Here is a 27,639-nt window from a genome sequence, read left to right as displayed (position 1 = left end):
CTGTTATCCTGTAATAAAACTTCAGCTTCTAATGGAAAAATCTGTCTTAATTTTTTGTCAGTAGCACCTTGCTTTTCTGAATTGTGGTTTATTAGGTTTATTCCTTAAGGAATGCACAGTTACAAAATTAGGCTGTGCTTCCAAGAACATGTATCAGAGCTGTTCAGCACATACATCAATTAATGTCTGGCAGCGGAGAAACAAGACGACTCGCCGAGCACCTTTTAAGCTCCCCTTTGGACAACAAGAGCTTTAAACCTCCTCAGAACGAACGTGGATTAATCTAGTTTCCCTTTCCTTGAAGGTGTATCCTTGTTTGAAATTACAGTTCACTTTCCATCACCCAGGCCTCCAGGTACTTAGAATATCTGAGTTCCCTATTTTACCACACTGGGATGCCTGATCATCAGAAAAAAAAAAAAGGTTTTGTGGCTCTGCCCACATGTTAACAAGGGGAAAGTTAGCCAGGTTAAACTGAAAGCCCAGGAGTGGAGGAAAGCTGATAAATGCAGCAACCTCCGTGGTGAACCTCAGCCTTCTCACACGCGGCCCCCACCCCTGAGGGACGAACAGCCCGGCCCCGCCACCTCTGCACGCCCAGGGCGGGAAGTGCTGCGCGAGGCACTCAGCGCTAGGTCAGGGCCACACCTTAGTGACGAACGGAAGGTCGAAGCGGAGCCCGCAGCGCGGAGAGGCCTTGGGCTCATTCTGGCGAGGCGGGACGGGGCCAGCCCGGGCACAACCCTCGGCGGCGACGCAGCCCTCGCCCCCACGCTGCAGCACTGCCGCCTGCCACAAGATGGCCGCCGCAGCCCTTCCAGCGGCTGCTCGAGCCCACGTCGCCATTGGCTGGTTCAGGGCACCTGACCCCGCGCGCCGGGTGCTCTGCTACGCTGATTGGCCGGTGCCGTGAGGCAGGCTCACGCGGTAGGGAGACGAGGAACCGGCGAACACGCTTCCCCGAGGGGTCTGTGAAGATGGCGGCCAACGGGCAGCTGCTGAGCTGGTGAGTACGTTTCCCGCTCTCCCCGTACCCGGCAGGGCGCACCCGAAGAGCGGCGGGCGGGAAGGTGTCCGCTCGCTCCGCGCTGCCCCGCAGACAGGGAAGCGCGCCGCCCGGCCCGCCGCGTGGCGGGAGCGCGCATGCGCGCGGGGGCAGCGGGGCGCGCCGGCGTTCCCGCGCCCGCCCGGCCCCGCCCCGTCGCTGAGGGAGGGCGGGGCGGCGCCATTTTCTGTCGTCTCCTCAGCGAGAGGAGGGCGGAGCGAGCGTGCTGGCTCTGAGGGAGAGTTAACCGTTATGTTTACGTGTGCTCAGAAATGAGAAACGGTTCAGTAATCCACATCCTCGATATGGATTTGAGACAGTGATGTAGTTCTTGTTTTTAATACAAAAAGCCCTGCAAAGAAGTAATTAGGCTTTTTAAGCCTGCAGAGGTGAGTTGGTTTTGCGTTAGTTTATTCATGAGCAAGACAAATAAGTCTTTCCTCGTGTCTTTCAAAATCGTTTGGGAAGATTGGCGTTGTACACTGGAAGGGCTATATTAATTAAAAAAAAAGATAGTTTAGAAGGTAAGCTCTGTGTAGAAGACAAAATATCTCTCTTCTGAAAAATTAAAAACAAGTTTATTGTACTTTTCTCAAAAGTCTAGCAAGTTCAATGTTTAGTTTTGATTAATGAACATCTGAAACTGTAACTCCACTAGAATTTCTCTCGCCATAGCTAGAATTTAAATCCTGTATTTATGAAATTGTTCTTTTTAGACTGTGAAGAGCACATGTATTTTACTATTGAAAGCTAGTAGGGAATTAGACAGCATATATGTAACATTTGTAAAGAGGCAATGTGGAAACACTGTGTAGATAGCTTTTTAAAAAAAGAAAAACTAAATAATTCTGTTCTCTGTTTCTCAGGGGCAGATGTGGCCTTTAATTTTTTGTGTATTGCAGTGTTCTTACTTTGGTTTGGTTTTTTATCAGGGATATTTCACCAAAAAATGGCAGTGAAGTATTTTTCTCACATGAAATTTATGAAAAATATTCATTGGCTCCAAGCCTCTCTGAACTATGGCATTTTTCAAACAGGTATGTTCTGTTATGTTACAAGTTTCTGCTGTTTGTCATCATCCTGTTGATGCGTACTGTTACTGTTTTGGGAGACAGCTGCATGTTACGGGGTGTGCAAGGATTTGTTACTGACCCCTTGGTCCACCAGTTGGTCTGTGCTTTGCCTGTTGTGAAACCTCAGAAAGTCCAGCCTGGGACCTCTGGTCTTGTGTCTTTTTGAGGAGTGAGGTGGTATTTTGAGGTTTTGGGGATGGGGTTTGTGTTATTGTTCTTTTTAGACTGTGAAGAACACATGTATTTTACTATTGAAAACTAGTAGGGAATTAGACAGCATATATGTAATATTTGTAAAGCAGGAATGTGGAAACACTGTGTAGATAGCTTTTTTTTAAAAAAAAAAAAAACACTAAATATTTTGGGGGGGATGGTGCTGTTTGTTTTTTGCTTTCTCTTATATACCAAACAGGGATGAAGCTCGACCCATACTTTTAACTGGGCACAGTAAGCATCTTGTATCCCATCAACCAGACCTAATTTTTTTTAGAAATTAATATCTTGCTGTCTATCCATGTCTTCTCACTTTGTGGAAGGCTGACAATAGTGCACAATGAACTCCTTTTCGCTTGTATCTTTTAGAAGTAGCCAACATGGTTTACTTAGATCCAACACTGTCTTAGGTGCAGTGGAGATGCCATTAATTCCTTGAGTAGTGAATAAACTGTATAGTGTGTTAACTGAAGAACGAGAAGTGAAATTATGTGAACGCAAGTGGTACAGGTAGTATTGTTCGTGCAGTTTTGATGTCTTTTTTTGTTATTGTAAGTGGAAGAAGTAGAAGCAACATTTGTTTTGCATAGTGAAAAGTATAGTTCATGCTGCTGGATTTCAGAAGTTGAAGGACTGTATTTAGGCTATTGATTTTTTAAGAAGTCATTAAGCTGGGAGGGAGTTACAAGGGGCAAGTGTCTCAGATGGGTGAACATTCGCACCACAAAGAATGTGGATGGGAAACCAAGGTAGCTACTGTGTTCTTGAGTGGGGAGTTCAGTATGTGGAGAAATAATTTGTTCTGTAGGGGAACTGCTGTATTTTATATGAACTGACACTGCGAACGTGCATTTCAGGGGAATACCTGTCTACATCACATCGTTCTATATGTCTCGCATCTTTCGCTAGAGAAGTTTTTTTCTACTTGCTGCTGAGTGCACTGGATATGGCTGCAGGATTCTTCCTTCAGATGATGTAGAAAAAGGGTTTCTGGAGTAGACATGACTGCACTCAAGAGCGGGATTGTGTTCAGCTGTGTGTGGTAGAAGTGGGTTTATAGCCGGAAGAGAGGTTGCAACCAGAAAAAAAATCAGAAATGGATGGAACTGGGTTGTGTGGCCATAGTCAAGAGGAAGAGAAATGGAACCTGTTGGGGCACATATGAAAGTAAAAGCTGGAGGAAACTTGTCAATTTGTATATTGGGGTTTCTGATAGATATTTACTAAAGTGTATGTTCTCTCACCGTAGAAGCTGTGAAAGCTGGTTGCTGATAAAATGAAGGGGAAAAATTTAAGCTGTCAGATCAAATAAAGTATAATGCTGTAAATATGGACAGAAAAGCTCTGTCAGATTATTTTGGTTTGCACCCTGATGAAGACTGTGACAGCACTGCATACTGAAATGATCTTGATGTGCTGCCATTTCATTCAGTGCTGAATATAGCCAATTTAAGCTGCTGGAATTTCTTGATGTTCCTACGTTGGCGTATCTGAGTCAGCATCTTGTTGCTGCTGCAGCTTAATTAAATTTGCCAGTTTGTGCTACGAGGATGGACACATTCTCACATTCAGAGAGACAGCTGTGAAGTATTATTAAGAACTGTGGACGTGATACTGCTGGGTTTGAATAACACTTGAGGTGTTTTCTACTGCTGAAATTGTATCTTAAAAATATGCTTTTTCCAAGATCAGCAGTTAATGTTCATTTTGTTAACCCTAAATATTTTCTCTCTGAAGAACAGATATTTAAAATACAGCAGGGCTAAGATGGCCTTCATATACTCGAATTGTTTTAAGAACCAGCTTTATAATGTTACTTCTTTGTTGTTGCTAGGGCAGCTACGCCCCTTGCCTTAGCCCAATATTATTTTTGACAGCTGATTTCAGCATTGTTTAGAGTAGAAAATGAAACTTTTGAATTGTGTACTCTGTTTTTCAGATTTTTTTCATGGAAATCTGGAATCCTTATTGCTACAATTAATTAGTTTTAATTTACTACTTTTACAGTGAATGAAAGGCTTTTCTAGTTGTCTTTTTCCTTTTCTATCATAACTTTGACTCAAAAGTTAGACCTTTCTGAGTGAAAACTGTTTCTGAACAGCTGCCATCAGTGAATGACAAAATGTTGAGACTCTTGGACTCTTTGACTCTTTATGTTTTCATTAGTAATGGATGTTCCAGACCAAAGAATCAGTTTCGTGTTTAGCTTGCCACATCAATATTAAGCGTACAGACTAATATATACACTATTTTGTTTAAAACAGACAAACAAACAAACCAAAACCCAGCTTTTTTTTTTTAGTCTTTAAACCAGTGGCAAATCTGCTATTGGTACTAAGGATTAGTCTGATTGTCCAGGTGAAGTTTCAGAATAAGAAGGTTCCTGTGAAGTAGAATAGGAATTGAAATAGTACAGTATCTCACAGTGCATTTTGCTGGATTTGAAGTTTAGGCTTGCATGACTGCCTTTATCAATTCTGATAAATATTAATATTCAAGTGAAAAGTGTAATTTCTTTCATTTATTTTCTTTCAGAGAGGCAAAGAAAAATGTGGAGACATTGGCCAACTCTTCAGAAAACAGACAGACTTGTAGCTTGCAGGCTGCAGATCCAGCTGAGGTGGAGGCTAAAAGCACAACTGATGATCATCCTTTTCCAGAACCTAGACTCCCCTATCCATTTACCTCTTGCTTGACTGAGAAGGAGCAGAAAACATACTTACATCTGATGACTAAATACTCAAAAAAAACCCCAACTTTTCACGTTAACACAGCAAGTCAAAGAGAATTAGTCACGTATCTGGTAAGTGTGCATATATGTACATATAAACATCATAGAGGGAGTCATACAATTTTTTGTTACAAAGAGTTAAGGAAAATGTAGCAAAAATATTTTTAAATTCCATTTGTCATAATTTCCTTTTAACATAGTATTATGAATGGTAATAAAGATTTGAAGTATTCAGGATAACATTTTTAATGTAAGTTTAAAGAGTGTTTGGTTATTTCATTTAAAGTGGGTGGATTTTTGGTTTTGTTTTGGTTTTAGTAGTAGTCTAACCAACTGACTGTAAGTGTAGATCTTTGATAGCTGATCAAACACCCACCCGCCCCTAAAAAAAACCACGTGTTTTTATGAGACGACCTTACTGTGATTTTAGCATTTCATAATGGTATGTAGCCGTCTTGTATTGTGTTAGGAGAGGGATACATTTCTATGTGATCTTTGACAGCACCCTATAATAGGAACTTTGTTCACCAGCGTCTATGGGGACCTGTGCATTGACCTTCTATGCTTGCCATATCAGTGCTTATGGGAGTAGAAAGGAACAAGTTCTCACTTGCTGCTTAGTCTCAGCAGTGTTTTAAACAGTGAAAGGCTATGTCTCATGTTGATTGGAAGAATTATTTTAGTTGAATCTTGTATAATGTAATTAGCAAATGTTTTCGATAAATTGCATTTGGTTTTGTTTGATACTTCTTTGTTAATGCCAATTCCTTTATTTTATTCAGTAACAATGGGAATGTCATTCCCAGGCAAATCGGTACCTACTGCGTTGTTGTTACTTATAACGTAATTGCTTATGAAGTCAGAGCTCAGCTATCTCTCCTGCTCTGTCATGTAAACTTGCTCCAACAATGTCTTGTAACCTTTCTTTTTATAAATCACAAATTTGATCAACAGAAGCTTGCTCTTTGTTGGGGAGTGGTGTTTTGTTGTTTTGGGATTTATTTTTTTTTTTTTTAAGGAAATGGACCTTGCAAAAGATTTCTTTACTTAAGTGAAACTCTGAACATGTGCAAAGACTTAGTAAATTGAACAACATGTAGAATCTGTGCCCTCCCTCATACCATCACTGATACTATCTCTCTGAAAGTTTTGCTGGTTACATACCTAGCTTACAGGATTCCATTCTGTATTAAAAAAAATAGATTTCTTTTCTTCTCCCCAGCAAATGAAAGAAGTAGTAAACAATGAAATTGCAGAATTTATGAAATTTGCCCAAAACGCTGCAAAAAGCTGCGCCCAAGATTATGATGCCATTTCTGAAGATGCACTGCATTATACTGAGGTATTACCAATACTGTGTTTAATTCCTTCTCTTCTTAAATAATCATATTGGAATCGTGATTAAGATATGTAGATACTGCTCATGGGATCTGACATTCTCTGAACTTCTGCTGGTTCCATGTTGGGATGAGACATGAAAAGTCACCGTTTCCCTTATGCTGTGTGGCATGGCTTGGCCCACAGTTTATTGTAGCCAATAAGATATAGGTGAGGTCATTGAATACAATACTGTACAAAGGTTTAATTATCAATTAAGTAAATGACATCTTTGTATTTGGGAAGGGAGAAATTACATTTTAAGTATGCATTTACATTAACACGCTGCTCTTAAATATACACTACTGGACAGAATGTTGAGCTTTCCTCCACAGCAGGATGTTACAAAGTCACTTTAATCAGAGGTTGCACAGGCTTTAATCATAAACATCTGCAAGTTCATGCTGTGTTAAATATCCACTTCGATGATTCTAAAATGGAACATGAAAATGGTAACTTCATGTACCGTTTTTGTTTTAATAGCACACTGCAGGAAAAAAAATCCTAGAATACAGGTTCATTGAACTTTCCCATCAGTAGGTTGACTTACTCTTGCTTGTTTTCCTTATAGTGTCTTGCCTTAATTGAAATGGCCTACTTATTTGCTTTTTGTTGACATTTCAGTCTTTTCCAGTAAGTGCTGCATCACTTTCTTTTACAGAATAAAACAGAAAAATCAATGTGTTTACTGGAGAGTAGATCATTTCGTTAAATTCAGAAGGATTGATTCTGTTTTGCCGCAGCACTTTATTACATGCTTTTTCATGCACAAGGTAGATTTGTTCTCCTGTTAGCACATGATTTGGGCACGCATAAGGACAAAAATCTTGGTTTTTTTTTCTAAAAATTGAGATTGGCTTTGTAATTTTATATTTTACACTTGTGCCGATTTTTCTAAGTGATCTTGCCGTCTCGTCACAAAACGTGTCTCCAAACTTGAAGTCCTATTTATTAAGTTGATATCCTGAGTTAAAAATTAAATGGAAGCACGTTTAGTTTTAAACAATACTTGCAGAAATATCTCATTCTAGTTATTAAATAAAACCTAAATGTCTTAAATACATAATTCAGCTATCAGAAAAAATTATCTTAGGATCTAGAGTTGATATGAAAGCAGGTTTCAACACATACGGAATCTTCCTATGTGTTTATCTTTGCAACTTTTACCTAGGCCTAGTGTAAATTAGGTAGTAACACACAAAAATACTGATCTCTTTAAAAGCCAAGATGAATAAACTGAAAAGAAAATAATTACCTGGTTTAGCACAGTTCAAACTGTATTAAACTTTTTTTTTGATTATTGGTCTGAGACTGTGTGCATACGTTGTTAGCCTTGCATGTAAAGGGTTGAGGAGAATTTAGAATATGTTTCAGTTCTGATACCAGTGATTGTAAGATTATTATAGAGTTTTACTGGTATCTCTAAGTTTTTAAAAACTATCTAACTGGAGAAGTTAAGCAAGTCTGTTAGCAGTAATGTGCTAAATATATCTGTTCTCTGCAGAAAGCGTAAATGCAACCTGAAATTGCAGAAAAAACTTTTTTCAGTGAAATTCTTACGAAAGATACAAATGCATGAACTATTTTTTCTCTTTATGTTAGGAACTATTACGTGCTTGTATTGGACATGTGCAAAAGTATCCTGAATTTTACACACTCCAGGAGATCATGAGTATTATGGGAGGCAAATTTCATACACAGTTGACCTTTAGGCTGGAAAAAAATCTTCTTGTAATGGTAATATCTTACATATACCTATTGTTTTGGTATTGTTTTCAAATAAGTAGAATTACATTTGGATTGTGTTATGTGAGGATTCGTGTTTTTTACAAGTATTACTCAATGCTTGGGCCAGGGTTTGTAATATATAATTAAAGTTGTTAATGAAAACATTAATGAAATTATTTTGATAGTAAGGCTGTTAACACCCTTCACAGTATGTTTGCAATAAAAATATTACATTAATAGGATTTATTTTAATTTAACATTAACTTTATAATGCACCTACATAAATTCTTAATTTTTTTCCATTATAAGAAGTGCAATGTTGAGTCAGCATGATTTCATTTAGAGCTATTTTCTGATACTGTTTGATTTCTTCAAGGGTACGGCAAGACATGGTAAAACAGACTTCCCCACCATGCCTGTTCAACTGCCCACAGATTATAAAACTGTTGCATCTATTATAACTCCAGAAAAAAAGGCTTCTATTATGCACAATGTAAGTAACCTTTTTATTATAATTTTTAAGGCATATTTTGTAATGTGGCAGCATTCAGTTGTTTTTTTTCTTCCCCCCCTAGTCTTACGCATCTTGTAGCATAGGAGCATGCACTATATCGTTATTTGTTTAATATTTCATTTCTGGTGACCACACTACCCTCTTCAAGAGTCGGGTTATTACCTTTTGGACCTACTGCCTCTTGAAGGGACTTTCTCTCTTCTCTCAAGGCAACATTAGGGAGATCATATGGAGCATATGGAACATATATCAATTGGAACGTATGAAATCTGGATAGAATTCCTTTTAAACTTTGCTTTGCAATTTCTAAGCTGGCCTCTGTGTGTCGGAGTGCGTGTACATACATATGAATTCACATAGGTATAAAGGCTTCTGATTTAAGAAAAAAGTCCTGAGGGCAAGAAGAAATTCTTTAGACTGTCTAGTTTTCTGAAAAGCCAATTAAGTTAGCTTGCCCTGAGAATTTCTGTTACTAAACAGCATACACTGCATTTCTGAGCTGAACAATTTTTAGATTCCATTCCACCTTACTGTTAAATACCCGATGCTTCTGCTTGTGTTCTTCCACAGAAAACATGAATGAGTTTTTCATTCTTTAGAACTCAGTTTTTGTGACTGCTTATTCTCAAGAATTTGTAATCCACTAATTTAAGGAGTTTGTTCACATATCAAAAACCAAACTTTCAATAGAGGCACTGTGATTGCAAAGACACTTTTACTTAAGAAAGTAGCACAGGTGCCACTGAAGAATGATATATACATCAACAGATGTTATACCTATAAACAGAGAATATTTCTGATGGTGTCTCAGGTAGCAGAAAAAAGAACATAGCTAGATTTTTCTTATTTCTCTCTCATGGTCTTCAGTGCTCCTGGACTTCCATTATCGTCTTAGTCTTTGATGTTCTCCTGCCACCTCATGAGCATTCCCAGCGTCCTTTCTTCATGGAAACCTGCACTTATAATGTTTAATGATTTTATCATTTCAATTCTGAGTTTGTATTCTTCATGTTTTACTCTTCATGTTTCATTTGTATCAAGATGGTTTATATATAATCTGTATTCAAACTACTGCTGCTTTAACCCTACTTTAATGTTAGATGGCTTTATCGTGCTATTACTTAACTACTAAGATGATCTGTAATACATGTGTGAATGAATCTGTTGTTTTTTTCTTCTGCAATGCACTCCTGTATTTCACAGTCATCCAACTTCCTATTCTCAAATCAATAAGAATGAACTGAAAGATACAAGTTAAGAGGACACATTTTCTTATGCTGCAAGGTGGATGCATAAGATTCAGCCAAAAACTTCAGGGAAAGTTTTTGCTTTTTCATTTGATTCTGGTACTGTGGTGGTATTTGGACTTTTGTCAGGGAAGTTAATCCATGTTTGTTTGGGTTTGGAGTTTTTCTTAAGAATTTAAATTTATGTGTGTCTTTCTCAACTTTTAAAAATTTAACTTTTTTTCTATTTAGGATATTAGTTCGGATTCAAATGCAGAAAAACTTGCTTTGAAATACTGTCCTCAAGTTGTTTTAAGTAATCAATCATTATTTACTTTACTGAATAATCATGGATTAAACTACAAGGAACAATGGGAACTTCCAGTTTGTGTTAAAATGATCCCTGTTGCAGGTATAGTATGTTCTTGTTATAAAAATTACATTTTTGTCCATGAAGACGTTCACACATCTTAAAGGTCAAAAATCTGAGGTTAATAGTTTTCAGCTGTCATCTGATAAGGAGTCAGAGACCTTTTGTATTGTAAAGAAAAAGGTTTAGTTTAATCAAAGTTATCATAAAAAACGAACGTTAAAAAAATCCATTGGTATCGCTTGTCCTCTGTTTTCAAGGAGGAAAGCTGATAGCAAGGTCATTCCATCGTTTTCTCCACCTTGTTACTAAGAATAGTAACAACCTCTAGCGGTATCACCATTAACATTGAATTTGGACATACAGCTGTTTTCCACTTGGGCGGGGGGGTGGGGGAATCAGTTAATGTCCTTTCACTTTTCAAAACTGTAAGCACTGCTCCTTGCAAAAAAGAAAACTGCATGAAGTGGTTAAAATTGCCAAGTGAACTGATTTCAGTAAGCTGAAAAGGAGAAATTCTGAAGTTTTATTAAAAAGAGAGCAGGCATTTTCTGGAATTAAAAGGACCTATTTACGTCACAGAATAATGAATAAATAATGAATGTCCATGGAGATCACTTTTCACAAGTGAAACAAAAAATAAACTGATTAACTCGTCTGAATGCTATGCATTAGTTGTCAAGCACTCCATCAGTAATCGGAGTATAGATTTCCTTTCATTACCCTTTTTTTATTTTTAAATTTTTTTTAATACACTGGGGTTTGTTTCACGATGAGTATTTATAGTGGTTGTTGTCTTGGAATGTCCATGTTGTGTGCATTTCACACAAATTTGTATAGCACAATTCTGGAGAGTAGTAAATAAGCTGTCAAATATCTGCAATCTTACAAATTTTGCGTTTTCCTACATGAGATTTAATTACTTTGCCTGTAAAGATATGTCGGACTCCTTTTATATCAGCTTTACAGTTTTTAACCTGGATTTTTAGATCCAAAGTTAATACCTAAAGGGCATTCAGAATATGTTAGCAATATATAGGGATTCTTGTAGGGTTTCTCTTCTCCTTCCTTTTCTACCTTTCCTGCAAGGTACCTCTTGCATTAATTATTTTTTTTATCCATAGATAATTTTTTTCTAAAACAGTGATACTATGTTCACCATGTGCCTTTGCTTTCTCTGTAATATTGGGCAGGGTATGGCTGCTATTTTTGGATGAATCTATGAATAATTCATATGTCAGTGTGTTAAGGTGTAAACAAAAGAGTGAGGCAGCAGGGCCCAGGCATAGTTCCTGTTTAGAAGATACATGAACTGCAGCCATCGCTTTTGGGCAATGAGACTTTAAAATAAATAAGTAAATTAATTAATTAATTTGAGATTCATCAAAGGAAGAAAAAAGATCCTTTTGGAAAACGGAATACATTTGATGATATAATGCAGTATCAGGAATGAAGAATCCTAAATTCTTATTTTATGAATTCTTTAATTGCTGCTGCAGGATACTTATAATTGACACTGTATCTGGACTTACTTTTATTTTCTGTTGTTAATGAATGAGGGGATAGTTTTTCATGTCTTCTACTGTTCATATGGAATGAATTTGACCATAATTGGAAGTTAAAAGATACATTATTTAAATTATACCTTAATTATATAAATTATATCTTTTTTTCTTTCATTTAATATGTACTCAATCCCTTTCCGTTCTTGAAAAGGTAGCAAACCAGCTAAAGTCGTTTACATTGATTCACCTCTGCTGAGAAAGGAGATGACAGTAAGAGAGAGGAACCAAATCTTCCATGAAATTCCAATGGACTTCCTAGCAACTAAAACATCTTATGTTTCGATATCTGGTGTATCGATGGACAAACCCGCTGAGGACGTTACGTTTCAGTGGGATGTATGTAGTTTCACCTCTTCTTAAAAACAAACAAAACCAAAAACCTATGTTATAATTTTTAAGTTACTTGTTCTGTTATAATGGGGGAAAACTTAGGTTTCCTGTTGGTAGTTTTTCTACTGCTGAGTTACGAACTCAATGTTTTAAAATGTCTATTTAGTTCTTTTAAATGCTTCTATTATATCAGCATCTCAATTTTAATGTCTAATTCATTAAAATTTATTTTGATCAATTCATTTAAGTGGGAAAAGTTCTATGAACTTTATTTCTCTCTTGAAAGGCCTTTCAGCTCCTAGGATTTTAAATATTCCACATTAAACACAGGAATTTTTTTTTCCAGTTACTGCTCCTCTCTCCCAACAGTTAAAATATGGATAGAAGAACATTTTTCATGTTTTCCATTTGGCAATGTCTCATTTGTGACTAACACATTCTTTTTCTTGGGTTTTGTTTGTTATTTTTTTTCCCTCTGTATTAAGATGTCTTCTGATACCTACCAGTACAGGAAGATTCCTCTTCCAGATGACACAGGGATGGATTTTGATGATGATGTTACAGAACTGGAAACTTTTGGAGCAACTGTCAAGCTCTCAAGAACTTCTAAAATGGAAAGTACTTTTCCTACAGTTAGTAACACTGCTGAAGTTTTATCACATGGCCTAAAAATGGGAAAACAAAATATATCCACCATAAACAGTGGAGATGAAGAAGGAAAAAACACTATCTCTGAGCAAGGAGTTTCAGCATGTGCCAGCATGCAGCTTCCAGCATTGGATGACATTCTGTGCTTCAACCCTGAAGAGAATTCATCTCATAAAAGCTTTCATTCAGAGGAGGTAGGACTGAAAAAAGCACAGCATGTCATGACCAAAGAAGTATTGGACAGTGAAACAAAATCAAACACTCTATCATCTAATGCTGTTAGTTGCAAGAAAGAGTCTGATGCTGCACAAAAAAAAGAGACTTGTGCTTCTTTATGCAGTAGTGACACAGACGAAGAGCGTTTGATAATTGATACAGAACGTAAAAACATTGATTGTTGCAAAACAACCATACCAAGCACTGTTTCTCATACCTCAGCAGAGACTGCCAAATCACTTTCCCCCACCCGTATTCCATCAGCAAGCATGACTGATTGCTCAGATATCATGGATAACGGAAAAATTGCTTCCAGAAAGCCTGTGAGAAAGTTGTCCAAAGAATTTGATCCTGTTGGACAGATACTGAAAATGCAAACTGAACTTCTCAAGTCACCGTCCCAAAAAGCTCATGAGCAGCCAGTGGTGAGCTGTGATAATTCTAATGCTATGCCAGCCTGTGTGCCTCAATCTCCAAAACCCCTGGGGACCTTCAGCACAGAAACTGTGCCGGCCCCTGCCTCAAATCCCACTGACTCGTCTAGAAATACCTGGACTTGGCTTTTTCAGGGAGTGCCAAAGAGTAAGTAACTGTGTTCATTGTGTAAGGAGTAAAATTTCAAATTTTTGGTAGTTTGACAGAGAAACTTTAATTTCTTCATCTGAAGAACATCCCAATTGTACCTCTGTTAAATTTATTTAGAGGTTGGTGGCTTTTTTTCAGCAATACCTTCTCTGTGAGAATTACTGTCTTGCCACACATAAGGGAGCATTTTGGGAACTTTTTGTCCACAAAGATGAATGTGAAATATTGTTTTACTTTAGAGAAACAAAAAGTTTTTATACACAAGGTTTTTAAGCAAGGAAAAGAAATCATTTGATAGTGAGATGTTACTTTTCCTCAGAAGTTCGAAGATTTGAGTAGTCTGGTCTGCAAAAACAGTTTGTCAATCATAAATGAAATTGTTTTACATTTTCTGTAGAAAAAAAGAGTAATCAAATTAGGCAACTAAAGCTTGAAAGAAAACTTGAAATTTGGATGTCTGAGACTCCTAGTTCAGTTGCTGTTTCTTAGCTCCTAGCAATCTATTCCAGAAGACTAAGGAGGACATGCTACAAAACACCTCTTCAAGTTTTCAGGCGTTTAGCTGGAAATTAAACCCATGCTACACCTAGACCTCAACCGAGAACTAGAAACAAGTCTTGAAGATCCTAGGGGCCATGAATTTTGGCATGTTTCTCACATGCCTGAGTAGCTTCTGAGCTCTGCACAGCTGAAGTTAGAAGCACTTTATTGTGTTAGGTAAATTGACAGGAAGAAGCCATGCAGTTTGCATCAGGATAGATACTCTTTTTCTCAAATGTTAATTTCTGGTGAATCAGTGCTTTTTGTTGGGAAAACGTGTGTAAGTATGCATGGAGATGTAATAAGTGTTTCTTTTGAGTATGCTAGTAGTGAAATTGAAGCAAGCTCAGTTTGGAACAGAGGTTTATGATACCATCCAAACCTGAGGCTTGAGTATTTCAGTAACTGATAAATGATTGGTGGCTCTCGGGAGGCATTCATTGTAAATGAAATTTTCGCCTCCTTTGTGCTGATTGTTGCTTGAAAACCAGCCTTTCAACTCCATTTGTACAAAAATGGAGTCTCTCAGCTCTTTTAGTATAAGGAATTAATGATTAGGATAAAAAATGTGAGAATACTTAAAAATATACTCTTTAAAAGTTATAGCAGACGTTTTCAAAATGTAATTTTTTAATATGTAAGTGACTTCTTGTGTCTAACAAGATGGTTTTCACCACAAAATCTTAGGAAACAAAACAGATCCTATTTAAAAAACAAACAAACAAAAAAACCCAGACAAACCTACTGCGAGATGAAAAAAAGCTTATTAGCTTCATGATAAAGGATGTGCAAGCTTGTCATTTTCTGGCTTATGTATTTTCTATAGAAAAACTGCCGCATGAACTTCAGATGCTTCAAGAAGACCCTTCAGACTATAAAGCACCTCAGGACGGCAACCTTGTGTATAAGCTGTTCAGTTTGAATGATCTGTTGTTACTTGTGCGTTGCAGTGTGCAAAAAGTGAAGTCATTGCCACGGTACCGTAAAAAGAAAAAACCCCAAAAGGTACAGATTTTGCTGTTAGATTGTTTTGGTTTTTTAAACAGTTGTGCTCAGCTAGCATCCCTGGGAGTCCCAGTCCTGCATAACGTTTGTGTTTTCACTCAGGCAATTAGTACGTTTAATTGTAATTCTGCAGTATGCATCTTTTTTCAGTAACTGTTTGCTGTGGGAAGAGAGGAAAGAATAACTTGAGATTTCTTTAAACCTACTTGTTTAGAAGATAAGTAAGTGTGATTCTGCATTTCTTACTTACAACTACATTACAGTAAAATGTATGGGTAATTATACACATGTAAACTAATGTGAGTTTGAACTATTATTAAAAGTTAATACAGTAATTAGGTTTTTGGCCCAGGGCTTTGAGAATATTCTTGTTCATAAATACTTTCAAGCAGGATTCAGCCTTGCTGTTATGCCTAGTTAAGCAGAGAAATAGGAGATAAACTGAACAACAGAGGATACTTTTAAAGATAAAAAGAGATCCTCTTCATTCTGCTTGAAAAGGCTATGGTATACATCTTAGCAAATTGTTTGTCTGAAGGAATAAAATGCTTTAAATGCAAGTGTAATACAAATATTCCTTGTAACATCAAAAGAAGGAAAGCTTATTCTGGAATTCTCAGTAATTTATTATTTTGTCAAGAGTCCTCCGAGTCATTCAAATTTGATGTGGTATCTCCCTCCCTCCTCAGAATACCAGCATTATGGTAGGCAGCCATTTTCTGAGGTGTTCATGCATTGTGAAAATGGAAATAGATCTTTGTAACTCTGATTGCTTGCTGAGATTCCACACTCAAAATCTTATTTAGAAGAAATACCATCTCTTTGCTATTGATCCACTGCTTATAAATGCCTGCAAATGGCTTAGTTTGTTAAAGAGAAACTGAGCACTGTTGTTCATTTATTTTAAATTCCTACTGAAGTTTAAACTGGTTTGTCAGAGAGAAGTCTTATATTTTCTCTGTTAGTGTTAACATGCAAAGGTCAGCCTCTGATTTCAAATTAGAGTTCAAGCATTAGATTCTAATATCAAGTGAGATTCTGACAAGGGGAATAAATGGCAGGATTTCACTAATAGTAAATGAATCAGAAATACAATGATGTATTTTTTCTTAAATTCCTGCAGAGGGCAGTAGAGAAGTGCCAGCTGCAAATTAATTTAGTCGCATGGAAAAATGAGTTAGCAAAATTTCTTTATTTGTAAAAGCTAGCCTAGCCTTTTTTTTTGTCCATTTTCCCTTCCTCTGTATAGAGCCTCTGTAGTCTGAAGCTTGTACTGTGAGTTTCATAGAATGTGAACCATCACATGGAATCTGTGAAATGTCTTTATTGCTTCAGCTGTGGTGGAAGACTACGATGATAAATTACAAAATGTAGTTCAATTGTGGACATTTTTTGGACAGTGAGTGCTGATTTTTCTCATATCTTCACTTTTATAGCTTACTCCAATATTCCTGTTGCCAAAACTAGAATACCAAGCCTATTACGGTGTCGAAGCTCTTACAGAAAGTGAAGTATGTCAGTTGTGGACAGAGAGTATGTTGCATTCTGAATGCTTGTTTTATATTGGTAAGTTTATGCGTTGATTTTTTTGCTTAAGAAACACGTATGTCTGAACATTCATAGAATAACAGAGGAGAAAAGTATTAAAGGTATATTCCATGTGTCCTTATTTATTTTAACTTTATAGTTTTCACTTTTATCTTAAATAAGCACTTCATCTAAAATTTCTGTTGAATGATGAATGAAAATATTTCAACTTTGGTTTTAGATGACTAGCATCCAGTAAGCTTTGTTTTCAAGACGTGCATTTATTTGCCTTTCAAAGACAAATGTGTCTGTAAGTGTGAATTTAGTTCTCTGAAGTTAGTAATCTTCATGACTTAAAGTATCTTTTGGTTTTTGGGAGAAGTTTTTTTTTTTTATTTAATAAGTCATATACAACATCAATTACTGCAGAAGCGGTAAAAATATTTCTTGATTAAATATGAGCTATAAATATGTTTTATCATTTTGAGAAATTATTTGAAATAAATTTGTTATCACATACCAAGAAGACAAACAGAGGATCAGGTATGCAGCTCAGAGGATACTGATTTCTTCGCCTTTGAGCTTGCAGTATGGGAAAAGGTCAAACGTTCCTTACTTTCTTTGAAAACAGGCAATAATGTTTGTATTTCTACACTCATGGATAGATAGATAGATACAAGAGAATGAAGAAAAACAAGCGAGAGAGCTAAACCAAATTCTGTCATTCAGAAATGAGAGAAATTACATACTTGAAAAACAATGTATGTGTGTCTCATATCTAAAGTACTGGAAATAATTTTCTGGCTTTGCAGAAATGAAATTCCTAACAGGAAGAAGAATAATACATGGCATACGTTTATTGAAAACTTCTTTCCGTAGCTATGATGTTCCTTAGGAATTCTGATCACTGGATGATCTTACTTAAACAAACACGTTTTCCATGGTCCATATCTAACTAATCCATGAAATGTAATTTCCTAATATGTGATATAACTTGAAATGTCCCTGTCAAAGGAATAGTCTTGATACTCCTCGTCCTGTGTTATGCAGCATATGGGAACAGGAGATAATGTAATAGAATCTATGAATGAGAAAGAACATACGTTCAGTGAGAATGAAGCAGGAAACTATAAATCTCGTGTAGAAGAGATGATAACTGTAATTCAGAGCACAGAAAAGAAAAAGACAATAAAACAGGGATAAAAAGCATGGAAGTGTGAGCAGAAAGATAATCTTACTTGTAAAGGCCATTTATCCAAAATATCATAAACCAAGCGCACTAGGAATGCAGCATTATAAGCAAAGTTTCACTGACAAAGGTCCTGTAGAAAATGCTGTATTCATGTTTGTGTAATGATATTTTAAATGTCAGGAAAATTTTCATGTCTATCAGGATACATATGTTGAGTAGAGAAAATAAAATGACACATATAAAGAATGCGGTCAGATAATTTAAAAACCCCTTTTTAATACATGGAGAGCTCTCTCATACCAATTACCTAGTTAAGGTTTTGAAAGGGAAAACCTTCAACAAAGTGGTTAGTCAAAATGCATTTTAGAATAAATTTGACACTTGCAACGGAGTTGGGGCAATCCTGTTGGTACAGTGAATGAATGTTCTGCAGTGGGGACTGCCTCGCTTTCCTGCTGCAGGAAAAAAAATCTCTGTTTTTTTACGGTTGTTATGGCAGCAGTTGTGGCCTGTGGTTGCCTAACCTTTCCACTTGTGCACCAAATTACCCTTTTGCTCTTGGTGACTCACATCAGAACACTATTTTAGAAATGCTGAGTTCTCTCTTTCCCAATTTTTACAGACAAACTGTGCATCCTATCATAGAATGATAAGGTTTACGTGACATCTAATATATTTGAGGTGATAGTTTTACTGACTGCATCCATCTTTGTCTGCTGTCCATATCTGATGGGAATTATGTTTCTAATTTTAAAAGCAGTATTTGCTGTGGTTTTTCCCTTCTCTAAAAAAAAATCCTCACAAAGAAATAATTGTACACACAGTGCAATTTTTTTTTAACAAGCAGAACAGGATACTGAATTGCACTGAAATGTAGCCCCCTGTAGAAAATTTTATCAACATTTTTATTAATGTTTCCAGAGTCTCAAGCAGTGTGAGGAAATAGTGAAACTGTAGAGAGAGGGTTAATCTGCTTGCAAAGTACACAAACTGAAGGAAGGCGTGTCTATCTGATCTCCCGTCAGTTACAGGACTCTTAACGTATGGCTTGTGCGAAGAGGTTTGCAGACAGCTCATTGGGCCAACACCCCTTTTTATAGAGGCTCTCAGGAGCGTAGGAGAAAGCAAGCTGTGTGCTGCAGGAGTCGTTCTGGCATAAACAGCCATCCCCTTCTGGCACGGCGGTTCCTCAGTGTCTCCTTCACAGATACCTGCTAGCCGTGAAATGGGCGTGGAGCCCTAGGCTGGCAGGCTTCCGAAATGCGCTCTGTTCATGTGCTTGGGAGAGCAAGTTGTTGGGATTGGGAAACACTGGTTATTCCAGTGGTGTGTGTTTGTCAGCTCTTGGATGTGCTGACATCCAGCAGCAAACCCTGGGGGGCCCACAGGGAATCTCCTTTTGCATGCTTCAAAGCACAGGATTGCTGTGGATAATCACTATCCTGCACAGCAAAATAGTGTTCCCAGCATGCGGGGCAGGTCCTCTCTCATCAATATTTTTTTAAAAAAGTAATATTCTACTATAGAGAGTTAGACTCTCAGCGTGTTACCAACTTCTGATACAATCAGAATACATAATTTATTCAGGCAGGCAAATTGAGGACTGCCAAATTTTGGTACTGCCATGTAGTTTCTAATAGATGTAAGTAAAAAGACATGTGGAAGTAAATTATACATTTTATTAAAGAGCAGCTATCACAGCTTTTAATGGCAAACTGTTACCATAATCTACTTAAGGATTATTTCTGTTCTTGTTGAGAAATATTGCAAGGCAGCTGTCAAATTCCACCTTTCAGTTTGTATTTCTGGGGAGCTGTGAAAAATTCAACATTGCAAGTGTCCCAGTTTAGTTAGACGGCTCTTTTTAACAGAAGGCTTTGTCTGGAAACTCCAGGGACAGTTCTCCAAGCCTGATAATATCCCTGTATTATGGACAACTTAAAACGGGGTGAATATCTCATTCTTTTGCATTAATCTGATACCTGAAAGTAAGACTAGTGCTATCGTGTCTTTGGTGTAAGCAGAAAGACAGACTAGACTTCTCAGATCATGTAATTTGAATTATTTTAAGTGAAATATCATGGCCTATAATAAAGGAATTTTTAGATCAACAAGAGTAGAGCCATAGACTTATTGCTCTTTTTAAATTAACCCCACAGTATGAGTGTGAAAGTGTGGAACAACTGTTTGAAAATTGCGATCTTACCATTACTAACACAGTACCTACAACTTGCATTCTTGTTCAGACAGTTCTGAGACTATATAGATCTTAAGTGAAACCTCTAAAATTGAAGTTTTGAGCATATACCAGTGTTAAATTGCTTAAGATTTCTTGGATCTTGAAAAAACTGAATTCACTCTCTCAACAGTCTTTTGTATTGCCAAATAAGTATGCATGGAAAGTTCCTTGGACCTTGGCCTGTGCCCCGTAATTGCCTGGTGTTCATAAGTGTATTATGGCTCTGTGTGGCTGAGGGAGGAATCTCATAGCTGAGTGCAGTGACTCAGCAGATGAGAAAGAAAACAGCGGTGTAACTGTGGCTTCCTGCAGAAATTGCAAGGTGTGATATTAAGTTGATTTTTTTATTTTGTATGTTCTCAAGGAAGATAGTAATGGTTTGCACAAAAGCAGAGATATTATCATCAGATAGGAAATCCTGCATCTGCAAAGGCAGTAATCTCTGGTGTTTCCCAAATAAGGTATTTGTCTTTGATTTAAGCAGTAAATAAAGTTGTGATAAGCTTTGCCGATTAATGGGAACCTTTTACCCCAGCCGTTATTCACTTATGCGTTAAGTGCCCAAGCAAAACTTACTGCAAAAAGAGTAGTTTGCTTTCACTTGAATAGTATAATAGTGGCCTTTAAATAAAGATTATTTGAGAAATGGTTTGGAAAGAAATACTTCCTGTATGGGTAACTTACTGAATGTCAAGTGTTTTCGATAGTCACTTCTCAAACATAAGATACAGTAATATAAATTAGGTATGAGTTCAGAATTTTTTTTTTTCCCAGCTATACTGTCAATGAGTTCAGAAATGAAGAAGTTTCTGTTTTGAGGAGAGGCTGATAAGGAATGGAGAACACAGATTTGTTATTTTTTTTGTCATGACTTCAAGTTTATTTTCCTTTAGTCAGCAACGCAGAATCTGCTTCGTATTGCACAAAATACTGATATCAAGAAAAGTAACAATTTTAGTGTTTAAAAGAAATTAGTTGTTCTGGTGCATTTTTTAATTTAGATTTGTTAAAATGAGAGTTCTTACTTGGTCATCTTACACATCGCATAACAAATTGCTAGTAATGTTTACCTTGGAATGTGAAATGCTTTGGTTTAGCAGTTTTAACTGTACAATTGAAGCATTTACACTTATTATCAGAGCAGATTTGTAGTAAGGCAGTAAATTCCACTGAATAGGTCATATTTTATTATGACCTCATCCTCTGTGTCAGAGCTGGAATAGAACAGGTTTCTGGGAAAACCTCAACATGAGAGAGAGCCTGAAGGTAAGGCATGGTCACCACATCAGTGTACAAGCTATGCTAATCATCGTTATTGCTTATCAAGTGAAAATGTGGACTAAACTGTTCTTGTCAGCCTTTATTTTAAAAATGTGATGAGGAGAGTTTTGAATTATTGCTCCTAGCTGTGTCAAAGGGAAATAGTCTTTAACGATTTGCCACAAACAAGGCCTGAATTGTAAATTCTAGTTTTTCAGGTGAGGGAAGAAAAAAAATCCCAAAGGTACAGAATCCTCAGAAAATCAAATAACGCAGTTGTTTGTATAGTGTATCAGAATGGAAAAATAAATATACTAAACACAAATTTGAATTTGTTGTAAAAGGTAAACTTCATGACCTGTCCAGTAAGGAGGCATAGTGATAAGGATCTAGAGAACTTGAGAAGATGCAAACTAACTGATAAGATTAAGGCCATGGCAAAATGAGGTGTCTATTCCAGACATCACCCAAGATGTGAGATTTGCTGGAATCATGGGCATCTCCCTGATTTAGAACGACAGCCCAAATACAGATGTCTATACTTAAAGAAACTATATATTTTACTTTCTGTTATTGTGCAACATCAGTAAATACTTTGCACTGTTCTACACTCTAAAAGAGCAAAAGTTTTATTCTTTTTAAAATGGATTAGATCTGCAAATTATGATTTTGCATTTGTTCTCTTTTATTAGTGTATTAATTGAATTATATTTTTCAGGACGTATTGATGCTTTACGTCAAAGCTTATTATGCTAGAAAAGATTACTCCAGAAACTTTAAGAGAAAAACTTGAAGTGATTAAGTGAGTATTTTTAGTAGACTTTTTTAGCAATGAATTTGAAACCCTAACAAACTTTGCAAGTTACTACTTTTGTAATTTTTTTTTCTTTTTTTGCAGGCCTGCAAATTCATTAAATATACTTCATCATATTTTGAAGAAAGTGTCTGAGTAAGTGCTCCGTTCTTGTTCGTTGTATTTATTCAAAACATTACCCAGCTCATTCTATTCCTTCTGTAGAATGCTTGTCTACACTTTGATTTCTATTTGTTGAGATACATGAAATGTTTTACAGGTTCTTTTAGGTCTAGTATAGCATAATGCAGTACTCTGTAAAAATATGTTTAGGATTACACGTTTTGTATAAGTGATGCAAAGGAAAAAGAACTTGATTTTTATGAACCACTTAAGAGAGGAGATGGGGCACTTCTGAGCTGATTAAACAGTTCGCAGGAGTGAGTTGTAATATTAAATATGTAGTCTGACATTTACAATTTAGACTTCTGGGTTTTGTTAGTCGTTTTGCTTAATCTGTAGAAATAGTACTGTTTGTGTTCCCTTCTGCGTAGCTTGACTTAAAACATCAAGCGTCTTTCTTTGTACAATGTTGTGATCTTTCTCTTGCTCCTTCCTTTTCTTTAGCTACTTCAATGCTTTCAGTCTTCTGGCATCTTTTAATTTTTTTGTGAAGCACATTTCTTGCACGGTGTGAAGCCTCTTAATACAAATTACCGAAGAGTTTTTTCCACACTTCATAATTTCTGTAGCCTCGTGACTTGTGGCTAAGATTTTTGGTCTGGACAGTTGGTTGACATTTGCCTTCCTGAAAACCTGTTTAATCCTGCATGAATTTAAAGCATGTCTCTTCTCTGTGTCTGTGTCCATACATGCATTGTGTTTGGTAAGGCGCTGGTTAAAGAATTATAGTTTGCCAAATATGGATGGTTTCCAGTGTGTGCTTAAATGTTTTGTTGAATATGATGACAGTCTGTACATTGATGATAAATTAGTACAATATGAGTACATTATAAACAAATGAATTAGTATGCATTTATCAATACAGTTTAGTTCATGCTTTTTTTGTCCATAGTCTTTTTATGAAACAGGGACTGGTAAGTAAATACCTAAAGATCTTTTGCTTTTGCATTAAGAACTTAGTAGCTATCCTGATTGAATGAAACAAAACAAAAACACTTAATTAGTAGTTTTCATTTTGAACTTTATCTTTTTAGTTTGCAGGAGGGCTCTTATTTATTGACTCATGCTGCAGGAGATTCGTCAGTTGCAGTCTACAAGAGTTCTCTTGACAAGACAATGAGAGCATCATATAACTTGCATAAAGCTCATTGTGATCTGCCTTCTGTGCCTAGCACTCTTTCAGTCCCGTGGGTGCCACTAGATCCCAGCCTCCCTTTACCCTATCACATGAATCATGGAAGAGTTCCATGCACCTTTCCACCTGCACCCCAGGAAGCCATGTGTAAACACAAGGTCAGTGTCACACTTGATGGAAAAGCAGATTAGCAGTTTTGAAATAATCTATTTCAGTCCCTTGGATATATAGCTATTATATTTATGTCATCTCTGGGGGCCAGAAAGACCCATTAGATTTCTGGATCTACTACCAAGATTAGGAATGCCTTGTTCCTGAAAAATGTTTTGAGAGAGATTCATATCTCACCTAGCTTTAAACGTCACAATATGGAAAAATAACATTTAAGCTTCTTGTACTGTTACCAGAAGGAAATGGAAAATGGGATATTTTGTAAGATGCATCTCCACACCAGGATGGGCCTCTTAGATTGTAGAACTCATGCTGTAGAGTTGTCATTTTCTCTCATAGTGACTACTATGAGACATTAGCACAACTGTAGGCACGTAAAATCAGATAAGGTGAATTCTACTGTCGGAGTCTATTCCGTAGAGCTCTTATTGCTGTTCTCTGTGATATGTTAAGTCAAGCTTTTTTAAAAAAAAAAACACACAACACTTTTTTTTTTCTCCCCTTTAAAGGCAAAATTCTTTCAAAATGAAGCTTTGTATCTTTAATGTTGAGCTAATAATACTTTTGGATGGCAAAAATAATGTAGCATTTGGCTTAATTAAAAGCTTTGTAATTTATAAGCTTGCAGTACAGCTGGAACAGAATATTTGCATTTATAAGGCTTTTCTAATTTTGCCTCTGTGATGGTTGTTTTTGTTGATATACTTTTTCTTCAGGCAATTTCAGGAAGGACCTTTTAACCTGATTTTTTTCAATCCCACCTTTGTCTCCATTTGTTCCTCTGTCTTTTCCCCACATCTTAAAATCTTGGAAGTTGTTGAGCTATTTCAGCAGAGACTGACATGTCTTGGAAGCCGAAGATATTAAATGCTAACCAGCTTAGTGAAAGTAAGTAGCCAGGTAGAGGAGAGAGATGCAGATGAGTGCTTCCTCTGTGGAGACAGCAATGAGCGCCCAACTGTAATACCTGATACACGTCATGCAGACAAGAGAGGTCGTAAGCAAATCAACAATACAAAAAAAAAAAATCTGTCAGAGCTTTTACATTACTAGGCATGGGATAGTAGTATGACAAGACAGAAAATGAAACGACATTATTCTTTACTGGAATTTTAAGTACTTTCCTTAGGCACCTCATGCCACTCTTTGAAATCTTTCATGTCTTAATTTATCAATTCCTGATTTCAGTGGCTAGGGTGGAGCATCTTGGACCTGTTCTTAGTTGTTTGTAATTTTAAACAAAGCTCATGTAGGAATAACAGTGATTCTCTGCAGCAAAAATGTTTCCTTTTGCCCCTCTAAAATGCATTAGCTCAGTCAGACAAGTTGCCATTGATCACCTGTCTCTGGTTGCTCTGAACCCCTTTTCTTTGAGGAAGTGTTCTTTGCCATTTGGGTGGCTTCCCTGACATACCGAAACTTAAAATCTCGTGGGTATGCTGTTCCCTATACAGCAAAACAGTCGTAACAGTATATGTGCAGTAGTACTGTTTCTAAAATAAGAGTAATATGTTATTTTGATGTTGGAATATTATCATCTTTCTAGACATCATTAGGATAAGTAAAAATAAATAAAGCCTGAAAGTCACTAACTTCTGGCTTTTGTTGCTGTTGTTAAAACAACAGAATTTATTATGAAAAGAAGAATTAATTGTCTGCCTCTAAAAAAACTTTTGATAGAGATTTTGTGGAAATGTTTTAGGAACCCAGCCTGCTTTGTAATTTATGCTGATGAGTAAGTGATTTGGAAATGCTTTGGAAGTTTTGCAAAGATCCCACTCTCAATTCTAATGTTTTGAACAGGTAGTACGACACTTTGAAAGTAAGAAAGTTTTCAAGCATTATTTTTCTTCAGCACAGTTTTACTCATTTGTGTAAGAGCCACATGCTCACTATGCCTAGTTTAGGAGACTGTGGAATGCTTTTTAGGCCCATTCATGTGTTCTAGCCACATCCTGACTTCATGTGAGGGCAAAATAGAGTTGCGCCTCAGTTCCTAATTACCTCATGGGCTTTGGTTTCTACCAGAAGGAAATCCAGGCACGTAGGCCCTAAAGAGGCAGGATTGGTCAGATCCCACTGGTGACAGGAAGACCAGCTGTGCCTGTCGCCCACTCCAGATGTAGCCTCTGAGTCCAGCTGGAGTGACAAGAAGTAGAAGGCAGTTCTCTGAAGGTAGTTGTGTATGCTTGTGCTTAATACAGATTTCAGATTATTAATTCTAGTTTGGTGGGGCTTTTTATTCTCTCTCCATATGTGTTTAGATGGCTGGGGTGAAAGATCAATCGGACACACCCTGTGAGGGCAAGGCAGTGGCTGTGGAAACAAAAGGCAATCCAGCTAAGCCTGTTAGAAATGAAGGTGTGGCTACAAAGAAGCTGAAGAAGAATTACTGTAAACAAAGAATGATGAAGAAAAAGTGGAAAATGAAGTACAACAAAATGCAACTGAAGAAGGAATAGCTGAACCATGCTGTGCTAAGTAGGGCCTGGAGGAGGACAAGAGGAAACAAAGCATCTCAGGCTTTTCTTGCAGCTTCACAGGAGCTAGAACAAGCTGGCAGGGGAAACGGCTCCATAGCTGAAACATTCTAGTAAACTTTTAACCCTTTCTTACCTCAGTGGAAACATTTCAAGTGAAAATCTCAAATTCAGTCAGAAGAAAAAAAAGCAAGCATCTGCAGCTGAAGTTACGGGACAAAAGTATCTTCTGTCGGTCTCGTGATTTTTGTAGAGAAACTACAGCTTGAAGAATCGAGTGATGGTTGACAGCATTGTCTGATGTTACATAACAACAAGAAAAATTATTTTTCAGCTTTCTTAATTCTTCCAGAATAATTACAGATTTTTATTCTGATCTATTTTAAAATTATATTTTACTTAGTGTAATGTGCATAAGGGGAACAACTTGGATTTAATTACTTAATCCTTTTAACACACAGTGTCTACTAGTTTTTTAATTACTTTTAAAAATACATTTTCTTTTTAGGATGATATGACAAATTAGGTTTGGGGAACAAAAGCTGTTATTATTTGAATAGTGTGTTCCATAAATTTGCACTAGGAAACTTACGAGTACAGCTTAACAGTTAAAATACATATTTTTATGCTTCCTCATAACGATTTGCAAAAGTTCTTTGGATTCTGACGTCTTCAGAAATGAATATTGCAGTTATTTACTGTATTACTGAATGGCTACAGCTTAAATCTCGTATCAGATTGCACATTGGTATGCAGTAGTGCTTACCTGAGGTATTAAGGTTTGCCTGGAGGAACAAGTGATAGGATCAAGGCCTCAATCATCGTTCCAAAAACTCAACTAAACTGTGCTGTACATCGGCAGTTTGCTTGAATTTAGAGCCAAACTGACGAAGTGGAGTTAGGAAAAGAGAATACTTACTGTCTATGAAAAGGCCAAGCAATGTCATGACATGAAGTTTCCTAGTGAATGAGTTGTGTGGAAAAATTAAAGTTGTTTTGAATGATATATAAAGGTGTTGTATTCTGTGATGTATTTGTAACTAACATGATTGCTTGTGAGAGAAGATTTCTCTGCATTACAGCTCTTTTGTGGTACATACTTTCAGTGTTTCATCAAACAATTTCAAAAGAAACAATCCTTGAAATTGAGACTTGAAAATTACATTCTTTATCATTGGTTTTTTTGTGTGTTTTCTGGATTTCTACCTGTATTTTCCTTTGTTAAGAGTATTGGTTTTAGAAAAGCTCATGAATTCTTGAAAGCTACAAGGAGGAGTCCAATAACTTCTTCCTTGGTTTTGCCTTTTAAACAACACAACTGATTTAAAACGTCAGAGCCAGTTTTTGTTTGGATGGTGTTCTGCCGAGCTGTTTGTATGCACACGTAAACTGCTAATACAAAAAACAAAGGCCTAAAAGATGATCCTTCAAGTCTTTTGTTTGGACTAAGGAAGTTACCAAGTACACACATCTGATGAATAATTTTTCTACTT

At 36.8% G+C, this 27,639-nt stretch overlaps 1 protein-coding gene across 1 annotated transcript; it reads left to right on the top strand.

The window, feature by feature from the left end:
- Positions 1-938: 938 nt before the first annotated feature.
- ICE2 (interactor of little elongation complex ELL subunit 2) lies at positions 939-27,639 on the top strand. Its single transcript, XM_086620081.1, is given in 15 exon segments — positions 939-1,006; positions 1,978-2,082; positions 4,867-5,134; positions 6,285-6,404; positions 8,042-8,176; positions 8,544-8,660; positions 10,160-10,319; positions 11,994-12,178; positions 12,658-13,618; positions 14,988-15,166; positions 16,603-16,736; positions 22,103-22,186; positions 22,283-22,333; positions 23,395-23,653; positions 25,931-27,639. Coding segments are annotated over 15 exon segments (2,985 nt in total). The 5' UTR covers positions 939-977; the 3' UTR covers positions 26,129-27,639.

The sequence above is a fragment of the Tauraco erythrolophus genome, chromosome 14 (genome assembly GCF_009769465.1).
Source record: "Tauraco erythrolophus isolate bTauEry1 chromosome 14, bTauEry1.pri, whole genome shotgun sequence".
NCBI lineage: Eukaryota > Metazoa > Chordata > Aves > Musophagiformes > Musophagidae > Tauraco > Tauraco erythrolophus.
Note: the sequence above shows the minus strand (reverse complement) of the source record. Positions and strands in the feature narration are given on the sequence as shown.